This window comes from Pleuronectes platessa, chromosome 17, assembly GCF_947347685.1.
Source record: "Pleuronectes platessa chromosome 17, fPlePla1.1, whole genome shotgun sequence".
NCBI lineage: Eukaryota > Metazoa > Chordata > Actinopteri > Pleuronectiformes > Pleuronectidae > Pleuronectes > Pleuronectes platessa.
In genome coordinates this window covers 20,394,558-20,406,743 of record NC_070642.1, presented here as the reverse complement: position 1 = coordinate 20,406,743, position 12,186 = coordinate 20,394,558, and the positions used below count along the sequence as shown (strand labels likewise).

The following is a 12,186-nucleotide window of genomic DNA, read 5'->3' as shown; positions in this document are numbered from 1 at the left end:
TCCTCTTAACATCCCTGATTGTTTTCATTAAGATTCATGAATTATTCCCGGAGCAATCAGCGAAAATGTTGAAAAACGACACAAATCTCATGATAAGAAAAACAAATCGTGGATCTGTCCCTTGATCTGGATCCACAGCAGAAATATAAGAGCTCATTCCCGGACCCGGACCCGACCTTCCACCACGTTCTGTGGTAAATCCCTCCAGGAGTTTCCCTGCTGATACCCTCCCTGGTGGGGGTAACCAGTAAATGACCTGTTTACAGACGTGTAATCCATCTGTGTTTAGACAACACGCACTGGTTGGACCAGCCCGGCACTGGATTCATGTGAGCACGGACACACAACACGTCCCTGTGCGAACTGGAACAATTCATCTGAAGTGTTTGAGAAACTTGTCAGAAGCTTTGAGAACACGATGCTTCTCTGCAGCTTCGGACCTGAACTAATTCACCTCGGCCTTTTGAAACAGCTTCCTCAGCTCGGCTCACAGCAGAGACAGAGCGGTACAGTAGAGCTCAGCACCTGTGTTTTAACTGGATAGTGTGTTTGTGTGTGTGGGTGTGTGTCTGTGTGTGTGCGTTCGTAAGTTAAAAATCAATTAGAAACACAATTGAGATGCTTCTAACCAGAGGAATTAACCGATTAATTCAGCTCAAACAAAATGTGCTGACATTTCTTCCTGTGTGTTTTATTTTGATTTAATTTGACTTGTTGTGACTTCACTTGAACTTCAGCTTAATGACCTGGGATGATCTCATGTCCTTCCCAGGCCCAAAACTTTAAATATCACGTCATTATAAAGGGCAAAGGTTGTTGGATGATAAAAACTCTGCTAAGAAAACAGACGACAACATGAAAATCATTATCAAAGAGTTTGCAACTGACAAAGTTAAAGCCTCGTCAGTTTTATTTTTAAGTTATAAGTGTTTTCTGGAAGTATTGATGCACAGAGTGGATTTCACTTCCTGGCATTCAGCACAATCCTGAATCATGATGATGGAGTAAGGACTGAATTTCATAATAGCTGAAACTTTATATGATGGAGATTGGTCACAGGGTCTGTTTTTCTATTTAACACATTTTCTTTTGTAGGACTCAAACACAACATGTAGGACTTGGAGTTGAATAACTTGCAAAACTAATATTCTGTGCCACCTCTGCCTCTTTGCCTCTTTGCCTGATGCTGGAATCTGTTTCCTTGATTTAATAACATCATAAATAATGAATGGGGGTGAAGAGAGGGACTATGTTGCAGAGACAGTGGCTTGAAGGGAGGAGAAGCCCGAGTGGATCAGGTGTGAATATCTCTTTTTTAAACAGATCTGTAAACCTCCCGACTCTCCCACACGTGTCCATTCACACTTTGTATTTCTTCATCTGCTCCAGACAAACTTTGACTTTCTGAGTCTCGGGTCTTTGTAGAACTTTTACTGGACTCGAGAGGAACACCTGCTGCATCTTTCTTTAACAATACAAACTTTCATGTGGCTTCACCATGAACCATATCACTGCCCGGTGCTTTGTGTCGTGTTTTAGCCCCGGAGGCAGGAATTTGCCGTCCGCAGTGATTTTCATATCATTCATGTTCGAGCGCTTTAAATATGAATCGCGGCCTCGGGCAGAAATGAAAATCACTGGAACAAGGACTAAACCTTAAACTCTTGTTTTGCTGAAGTGAAGCAAAACAGCTTTAAACGCACCAGTCCCAGTAAATATTGGTTTTAATCAGAGGTTTGTGCAACTGGGACTCAAAGTGTGACCAGTGGTAAGGTGATGTACACAAGATTAAAACAGATGAGAAGCATCAGAGAGATCAAACTCCTCCTCTCACTGATGCTGGGTTCTGGATTTACTACTGATACTGATACTAATAACGAATCCTCTCTCTCTCTCACAGCCCGTCTCCGGCTGTAATCCCGGCGGTTTGATTCCCAGCGTCTCCTCTAATGTTGCCGAGCGGTCGCTGAGGAGCAGAAAACTGCTCAGCAACTGTCTCCGACGGGGCCGGTGTGCTGAGTACAGCTCCTGATGTCACTTCCCTGACGATCAGCATAGCAACCAGCTAGAACGAGGGGGGCGGGGGGGGGGGGGGGGGGGGGGGGTAATGGCCATATGCCGGTGTCACGACACACACTCACTCACAGACCCACAACACAACACAACATGAGCCGAGTGTACGAAACAAAAACATAAAGCTGCACGGCTAAAAAAAACACACACAACCAAATCCTTTCAGGAATACGTCTCTTGCACACACACACACACACACACACACACACACAAACAGACACACACACTAGTCAATCTGTCCGAGTGTCTTTGGTCTATTTCCGTCTCCCGGCAGGTTATTTTGGGCTGCTCCAGTTGCTAAGTTACCAGACTGAAACCAGGCGGACGGACAGAGGAGAGACGGCTTGTCCTCTTTCTGTCTTTCTGTCTCTCCCTCGTCCTCCCTCTCTTTCTACCTCGCTCTCTTTCCCCCCTCTTTTCACGTTTCCTCTCCTCTGCTGCTTTTCTTTCTCAATTTCACTCTGAATCATTTCCCTCGCCTGGTGATTGGTTGATTAATGTGTCAATAAAAAAAAGGACAAGACTCGTTAACCGAGATTCCTCCTTCACTACTACGTTTAAAAAAACATCTGTAATTCAGAGGATGTCAATTATGAATTTTATATTTACACATTGAAAACCACTTAACGACTGAAATTTAGACCCCAACTTAGCATCCTGGTTATTTATTTATTCTTCTTATGGCCTTTGAACAAACAAAACCATTATCAACTGTTACTCCACTGCTCTTGTTGAGAGGCAATGGTTGCAAAGTGGTGGTTGTGGGTGGAGGTAGAAGCAAGGGAACCCCCCCCCCTTCCAGGTGTTGACAATAGAGCATTTTTGTGTTGTTTAGAAGCTTCTTTCAAACAGTGGGTGGACTTCTATCTACTTTCTTCAACCAACAATCCAACATCATGTCCATTTCTATGAAAAAGGACACATGGAGAACCTGCCCAACCCCCGACAGGCACATGTTACTGATCGAAAGACTCACACAGACCTGAGGATAACGAGACCTGATCCAACGTCTGGTCGGGTCAAACAGAAGACATTCTCCACAGCCCATTGGCTATCGTGTGAATTACCCTCTGGGGGCAACAGCAAGTATTTTGAGGCTTCTGGATTGGATCCATATACTGGATATCTGGGCCAAGACTCCGTTCCCAGTGACCGTGTTCAAGTCCGACAAATCAAATGGAAAGTTTCTCCGCAAAAAACACCAACGCTGATACTGGTTATGGGAGTTTTAGGTCCAGACAACATTTGGGCTAATTAACAGCTCCTTGCATATCAATGCAACCAAGGCCTACTCAAATCTGACTAGAAAACGGAATCCTGAAGAACTCCAACATCTGGTCTACTCGCGAACAGATTCTGCACATTCACACGTAGAGTTTGTTTATAGAAACAAAACAGATCCGAACAGCGAGTGAACACATGATGAGCTGTTAATGACTCTGATCCTTTAACGAGTCAAGACGCGCTTTAATATTTGCGTCCTAAGAAGAAATAGAAATTCATCGAAAGTAATTGAATTCCTTTATATGCCTCAAAGACTCATTTATATTCATTTCAGTACCAACAGTGTTTCTTTTTAGCTAAAGACACAGAGAATCAGATATTTCTTTGATTGAGTTGATTGAATGAGACTAAACAGCTTCTCCAGAGACAGAGGCAGAGATGTTTGTTTATCTTCATCACTTTTAACCAGTAGCTTCTGTCAGGTGCAATCATTTATAACTGGAATAAATCAAAAACCTCCCACACCTCGGTCAACCCCCCCCCCACAGTTAAAACCTCCCAAACACTGTGACTCACTCTGATTTCACTCTCTGGGCTTTTACTTGACTCTTTGAGACACACAGCGAGCGAGAGAGAGAGAGAGAGAGAGAGAGAGAGAGAGAGAGAGAGAGAGAGAGAGAGAGAGAGAGAGAGAGAGAGAGAGTTAAGTCTCTGGAGTTAAAGAGACCCAGCGAACTCTTATACGGGAAACTTTGTCCTCGTTGGCTCGTTGCCACTCTGTGAATGTGGAAGTAAGTGAGTAAGACGGGTCTTTATATAGCTGCACTATAGAATGAACTTCAAACCTCTCGCAGATTTACAACGGCTGCTGCTGCTGCCCTGGGCTCTTGGGGGGGCGCAAATGAAAAGGGCAATTTTTCAGCCCGCGTGTGTGTCTGACTGTGTTGTAGCATGTGTGCGTGTGTGTGTGTGTGTGTGTACATGCGTATTTCAAAAAACAACAACCCCCGAAAACAGTTTGAGACTCCTGCACTCGTCTGTATGTGGCGGTGTGGAGTGTGGAATGCAAAGAGGCCTGTAGGTAATGTAAATAAATAACTGTAGGTTTAATTATTACACACACACGCACACACACACACACACACACACACACACACTCTGACTTGCCAGATTTTCTGTGAGCATTGGCTAAAAACAGCTCATGCACTTCATGCTCAGAAGCCAAAGTAGTGATGGTGGTGGTGATGAAAGCTGTAATAATATCTGAGGCTGCACAAATAACAGTAGTAGAATTTCCCCGCGTATGATTATAGAGGCAGAAACAATAACAATAACTACAACAGTGGTGGTGCAGTAGAAGTTGTGGTGCAGACAGTTGAGGGTGGAAGTTTAAAAGTGCTGCAGTGACATTTTGAAGTACTACTACGTGACTTAAGTAGGAAAGTTAAAGTTAAATCGTTAAAGTTTGCAGAGTATTTGATGCAAAAGAAAACGGACCACCATTAAACCGATTGACATCATTCTACAGTATTTACATGTGATAATATAAAAGTAATGGTCCCACTCTCACCACATCGACCACGGTGTCCTTCGCTGGCGTCTGTGGCGTCTCCGTGGCGGCCGGACTGTTGGACGGCATGGCAAACGAGTTCAGGAAGTGAAGGGAAAAAAAAAATACGTGGAACAAATCAAAACATGGGAGATGCCCTCAGAAGCACCAGGTGCAGCTTCATTCAGTCTGTGAGTCGCTCGGTCCTCCCCCTCGCTCCCTGGAGATCAAACACACAACACACAGGGCGGGACGTGAGTGGACAGACGTACAGTAGGAGGACACTTGTCAAGAAATCATTTTTAAGAGCGTGGTTCAGATATGCTTCTTCCTATCGACCCTTTTCTTACCGTTTTACACACACAAACACACAAACACACACACACATATGCACAAAGCCCCAGAGTAAAACAGGTGTGTCTCTGATCTACAGTTGATGGATGCATAGTTGCTGCACATACATTTCATCGCCGAACAGTAACCGGTTAAAGCAGGAAGTGGTCCACATTCACACACTAACACACATTCACACTCACACACAGACACACACACACATGCAGGTGTCCTCAAAGGAAATCTGCTGGAATCAGGGTAGCTTTCAACACGGCTGTCCCACAGTGATTGATGGTCTGTGCCCGTTTCATTAGACAAAATGGCTGCGTTCACGCTGAAGGTACAAAACCAATGGTCGAAATATGATTTTGTTTCCTGTCATACGTGTAACTTTTATGTTTTATAGACATTGACGGGGGGAAATAAACACATTAGGGTTGACCTCTATGACCCTGATCTTCAATTGGGGCTCCTAATTGGTTAGGGAACCACCACCACGTTCCACGATCAGCCTCAGCCAATCATATCAGTTCATATCAGTGGTTAAACTGTGAAATCTATTTATCTATCTTTGTCTGTGACGTCCTTCATGAGATGAATGGACTTTCCTGAGGTTTCATCCATTCCCCCCCCATTTTGTAAGAGCTTCTCCTTTTTCTCCAGTGCTGATTTGGGGCCATTCAAATAAAACCGGCTTCACTTATTTCCTTCTTCATGAGCATCCTCCTCTTTGTCTACTGGTGTCAGTTACTGATCACAAGCCGAGGACAAAGGAGGGCTTAACGTGTTTGTAAACTGGATTTGGGGTTTTAAAGCACATTACCACTGCAGCCACAGTGTCTGGCTCTTTGCTCGGGAGCCATTGTACAGTGTGTCACTCCTCACGCTGTGGCCTTACATCACCTACTGTAAAGACAAACAGGCGGCCGGGGCCAGAGCTACCAGCGGAAAAGGCCGGGGTGGAAACTTTGCAGAAATGGGTGTACAGTATCCAGCCCTCCACCCCTGAGGGCTCCTTGCACGAGCTGCAGGCACCAGGCCAAGCAACTCCTCCAAGTTCTGCATATGTAGGTCACACACACACACATGCACACACACACAAAGACACAGACACACACACCTATAGCAGGTCTACATACAGACATTTAAATTGTTCCAGTCGTCATGCCAGCAGTGGTTTAAATTAGAACACAGTTAAAGGCCCAGAAGCCTGAACTGGTTGGAGGAGAAATGGTTGCGCAGAGAAAAAGCTTGAAAGGTGTGTGAAGGTGGAGAGAGTCACACGGAGACAAGAAAGGGAAGCAGGTCATTAGTCTTCACAATAAAAGCATACACTGAATCACTTCCTTTGCTGTTTTATTTGTTAAACTCGAGTAGCTTTAAAAAAAGTAGCAATGGCAGATAAACGTGTGTTTTGTACTTGAGCATAAAGAAAATCATGTTTAAAGGCATTTAAAACGTATTTTTAACTGATTTATCAACTTTTTAACTTTATTTAAAAGATCATCATTCATAAAAATATGATATAGCTCGTTAAAGGATTTTAGAAATCTTGAGGTCATATGAGGTCATGAGTCCAACAACCCTCAACACATTTTTCTGAAATCTTTATGTTGCTAACCTAACTAAACCTGACTGATAAAATCCATATTTAATGGAACTCAAAAACTAGTAATCCCAAAGGACTAGATCTGAAATAATCACAACATATAAACTAAATAGTTGATTAGTTGATTGACAGAAAAATGAACATACAACTATTTAATAATCAATTCATTATCGGAATCCTATTTTACCAAAAATACCATGATTTTATCTTTTGTGACCACAATTCAGACACATTAAGGTTTGGGAATAGGTCAAGTTTAACAGCTACTAGTATAACAACTAGCATAACTAGTATAACAGCAACTAGTATAACAACTAGTATAACAACAACTAGTAGAACAACTAGTATAACAGCAACTAGTATAGCAACTAGTGTAACAACAAGTATAACAGCGACTAGTATAACAACAACTAGTATAACAACAAGTGTAACAGCAACTAGTATAACAACTAGTATAACAACAACTAGTATAACAACAACTAGTATAACAACTAGTATAACAGCAACTAGTATAGCAACTAGTATAACAACAACTAGTATAACAACAACTAGTATAACAACAAGTATAACAGCAACTAGTATAGCAACTAGTATAACAGCAACTAGTATAACAGTAACTAGTATAACAACTAGCATAACAGCAACTAGTATAACAACTAGTATAACTGCAACTGATATAACAACTAGTATAACAACTATTATAAAAACTAGTATAACAGCAACTAGTATAAAAACTAGTATAACTGCAACTGGTATAACAACTAGCATAACAGCAACAAGTATAACAGCTACTAGTACAACAACTAGTATAACAGCAACTAGTAAACAACTAGCATAACAGCAACAAGTATAACAGCTACTAGTACAACAACTAGTATAACAGCAACTAGTAAACAACTAGTATAACAGCAACTAGTATAACAACGAATATAACAACGAGTACAACAACTAGTATAACAATGAGTATAATAACGAGTATAACAACTAGTACAACAACGAGTACTCCAAAGATTCAGCCTTAGTCAGGCTACTGGGAGGCCTATTTTTCAAAAACACGTTCACTGCAGTTAAATGTTTCATTGTCAACACATTGAATCAAAGTAAGAGACTGTGAAAGAAAACCTGTACCTATGTTATATGTTATATATAACGTAGGTACAGGTTGTATATATATATATATATATATTATAACGTATTAACAAACAACACATTTACACAAAACCAACACGTAAACAAAAGAACAATTAAAAACAGGGTGAGAAGCTGTCAATCAACACTGAAGAGCACAACACTCAAATCAACCTGAGCTGAATCAGTGACTCACACATGTATAACACTGTTAAACATGTATAAAGCAAACAGCACGTTGGATACACAACTGACATCTCATCCTGCAGAAACCTGCACGTCATGTCAGCCAACACAGGTCAATAACATCTGCAGTGTGTTAGAAACTCCACGATTCAGAATGATGTTCACACAAGGGCCACATACTTTACTAAATACCTCCCGTCTATTGTTCTAGTTCAAATTGCATCATTCTTAATTGTATGTTTCGATGATTCCCCCCCCCCCACACACACACATTTGTTAGAGGAAGTTATTTCCAGTGTGAGAACAGTCGTGCAGCTTGTGATGAGGATCTGTACAATCTGCTGATCACATGTTTATATGGTTTCATGGTAGTTTTACTCTTTTTGAGGGTTTAGAACAGAGGATGTTGCACCTTGTAAAGATCTATAACACAAAGTTTGATATATGAATATGGGCTATTGCTATGAAATGCGACTGATTGATTGACAGGTGGATAAACCTGCTGATCTATTCATCAACAACAATCTGCTCGGCCTAGCGTCAGTGAGTCAGGCTTTTATTTTTCAAATAGCAAACCGGAAGTTGCGTCCCCCCTCGTGCTGCCTTAACGGAGCGCAGCATAACGATAATACAGGGAGCGACCTCACGCGGCCTTTACCGGACGGCCTCCGGGCGACCGGGCTGTAATCCCGGTGTGTGTGTGCGGGGCGGGCCGCCGGTGCCAGACACGTGTCGGTGTGTGTACCGACGATAAGCTGCAGTGTGTCCGGTAATAAACACACACACACACACACGGGGGCGCGTTTCAGACCGAACGCACCCGTTAACCCCGGGAAGGCGCGCTCCCGCCAGCTCGGCTCCGCGCGCTGATGTGTCTGCATCTGGTGGTCGGAGGTGACTGCGCGCGCTCCGGTTTAACGTTACCTGCCGGTGCAGAGGGGTGGGGGTGTCGGGGGGAGAGAACCGTCTCCTGTCCACCGGTTAACGTGCAACACGATCCCGCTACACACCGTGCGTGCGGCCCGGTGGTTCGTTTTCTTTCCTCCGCCTCCGGTAAAAAACCCAAGTCCCCAAGTTCACCGCTCCGTCCTCACGCGCACATCATCCGCCGACACGGAGCCCGCGGAGCGCGCGAGCGATGACTCCAGGAGTGAACTTAACGGCGGTAACGGGAGCGTGCACGAGCCCGAATGTGATGTTTATATTTACCGTGTCGTCCGTCGCTCTGCCTCCCGGAGCCTGACGGTGGTTCTCTCTCTCTCTCTCTCTCTCCTCCCGTTCAGTCTCGACCTCTCTCTCCCTTTCTCTCTCTCGCACACTCTCTCTCACTCTCTCTCTCTCACTCTCTCTCTCTCTCTATCTCCGCTGCTGGCTCGCGCTCCCCCGCCTCTCTCTCTCACTCGCTCTCTCTCTCGCTCCTCCCGTTCAGTCTCGACCTCTCTCTCTCTATCTCTCTCTCTCTCTCACACACTAACTCTCTCTCGCTCTCCTCCCGTTCAGTGTCTAACTCTCTCTCGCTTTCTCTCTCTCTCTCTCTCTCTCTCTCTCTCTCTCTCTCTAACTATCTCACATACACACTCTCTCTCTCTCTAACTATCTCACACACTGTCTCTCTCTCTCTCTCTCTCTCTCTCTCTCTCTCTCTCTAACCGCAGAGGCTCTGCCGCACCACACAGAAAGTTTCCGCCGGGTCCTAGAGTCTACATTCTAAAAATGTCACTCACGCGCACACACACGCACACACACGCACACAAACAGGTGTAGAGGTTGGAGTCAGGTAGGAGACACGAGCTGCGTCCTAATTCAGGGGCTGAGTCCTTCAGGAGGATGCATCCTAATTCAGGAGGCTGCATCCTTAGTCCCAAAGAGAAGGCTCCTTCAAATGTGTCCTTCCAGTTCTCGGCCCAAAGTATCCCATGATCCATTGCACTTGCGTGACAAAATAGTGGTGCACAAAAAAAACGCTTTACTACCTTTTCGTCCCTAGCTTGGTCGCTAGACATTGGCTGTAACGGAGGGACAAGCTGGTGACGCAACAGGAAGTACAGACGTCTCATTCCACATTCGGCTGATGCAGTTAACAAGAGGCCGTGGTGACGATAGTTAGCACACAGGGTAATAAGAGATACAGTAGATGGCGCTAGTGCACCTTGATGTTGGTTGCCAACCGCCAATAAACCGAAAGAGGAAGTGGAAAATGGAAAAAAAGACACAAAATGGCGACAAAGAAAGAAAACAAATAGACACATGACTGAAGAGACACAAAACGATAACTAGCGCTACGTTCAAGTTCAAAGATAAAAAACGGCAACAAATGCAAAGACTACTTGGGACCAATGAGTAATAACTGGTGTTTAGATAACTTTCCTGTTTCAGTGTGTTTGATGTCAGCAGTTTTCAGCCTGGAGGAAACTTTCTGTCACATCTGTCTCGTCTCAGGGGTCAAGGTGACGTCTGAACTTAAAATGCACTTTTAAAAAGCTCCGATCTCCAGTTTCCAGAGTAAAGAATGTAAGATCTGAGAAAAGTCAAACTAATTAACATAAGCAGTGGAGCCTCAGATGTTTCTTTGTCATGTTCTACCCGAGTCACGTGACTCCACTGAAACTTTCACTGACTTTCTTGCTCGGCCGGTTCGTTTTCCTTTGATCTTTCTGCTCAGGTTTTTCCGACAGGTGAAGCCGAGGTCTGTGGGAACAAGTTGAGACGTGTGCTCCAGCTGCTGTGGACCAGGTCTTCTATCAAACATATACAGGAAAGAAAAGAAGCAAATATAATCAACACAGCAAACTTTAAAGCAGCTGCTGATGAACAAGAAGATACATCTCGGTTTGAAGTGTTGAGTGAGTGTAAAAGAAAAGTCTCTGTGGAGCTTACTTTGATAGAAACATGTATTTAAGTTGTATTGTATAATATTGGTCATGATTTTAGTATAAGTTTGCTCCCCTCAGAGCTGGATAAGTATTTTTATTTACAGATAATTCCTCTAAAAAGATGTCGATCATCTATCATCAACTAATTAGTCCATCGAAAGAAAATGTTTGCGATAATTTGCTTTAACGAGCAAAAACTGCAAAAAAAACTCATCATTACAGGTTCTAAAATGTGAAAATCTTTCTTATATATCATAATAAGTTGAATCTATCTGAGCAAATCCAAGTTGTGGGCTTAATATTGATTCAGAGTTAATTGTTTATTTCAATTGTCAGATCAAATAGACCTCTGCTTGATTCCTGCAGTTAGTTTCTAGTAGAGAAGGTTAAACTCAGTTTGACCTCTGAGAAGAGAAGGATCTTGACTACACAGGGTCATAACTACACTGGGTGTGTGTGTGTGTTTGTGTGTGTGTGTGTGTGTGTGTGTGTGTGTGAGAGAGAGAGGGCACACAAGAGGTGGGGGTTATTTATAGCAGTCAGTGAGGTCACAGACACACAGAAAACCTCAATGTGCTTTATTCAGTCTATAGTTTACACCCCCCCCCCCCTCTCCCCTTGTATACACACACACACACCCACACACACACCCTCACACAAACGCACATGCACTGAGTCACGACCTCTGCGGGGAGCTCATGGGAAAAGTGAGAACTGCTCATCCACACTAACGAGGACACTAAATCAGGGGGAAAGTTTTTTAAAGTCTTAACATTGAGGAGGAAAAACTGGTGTTTGTAGTGTATGACCAGGCTGGGGGTGTGGGGGGGGGGGAGGTATTTATAGAAACTGGGTTAGGACTGAAAAACACTGGCTCACAGGAAAATGAAAAAAAAAAGCTTCCACCGGATTACTGAGATCACGTTTGGATGGAAATATGCGTGGTGTTCTTTTTTCAGACGGCTGCCTGTTATTGTTCTACCCTCGGATTAATTACATTCCTAGAATGGTTGGATTATTTTAGGGTAGTGGGTTAGAGGCCTAAAATAGGTGGCGTGTTTTTAACGTGAGATTCTTCTTCACTGCGACCCTGGAATCTCTGCTAGAGGCGGAAGAAAGATTCAGATGCTTTACTGGGAAAGTAGAAAAACCAGTGAGTGTAAAAACTACTCAAGGAAAGTCCTGCATTCTTGTACTTGAATGAAAGTAAT

At 43.5% G+C, this 12,186-nt stretch overlaps 1 protein-coding gene across 1 annotated transcript in view; it reads right to left on the bottom strand.

Moving 5' to 3' along the window:
- The window catches only part of LOC128459910 (DNA (cytosine-5)-methyltransferase 3A), a 34,261-nt gene extending 24,603 nt beyond the window's left edge, over window positions 1-9,658 (bottom strand). The window contains exons 1-2 of the mRNA XM_053444862.1: window positions 9,312-9,658; window positions 4,868-5,066 (exon numbers count right to left, since the gene is read on the bottom strand). Of these exons, the coding sequence (XP_053300837.1) occupies window positions 4,868-4,936 (69 nt within the window). The 5' untranslated portion in view covers window positions 4,937-5,066; window positions 9,312-9,658. The remainder of the gene's footprint in view (window positions 1-4,867; window positions 5,067-9,311) is intronic.
- Window positions 9,659-12,186: the final 2,528 nt, after the last annotated feature.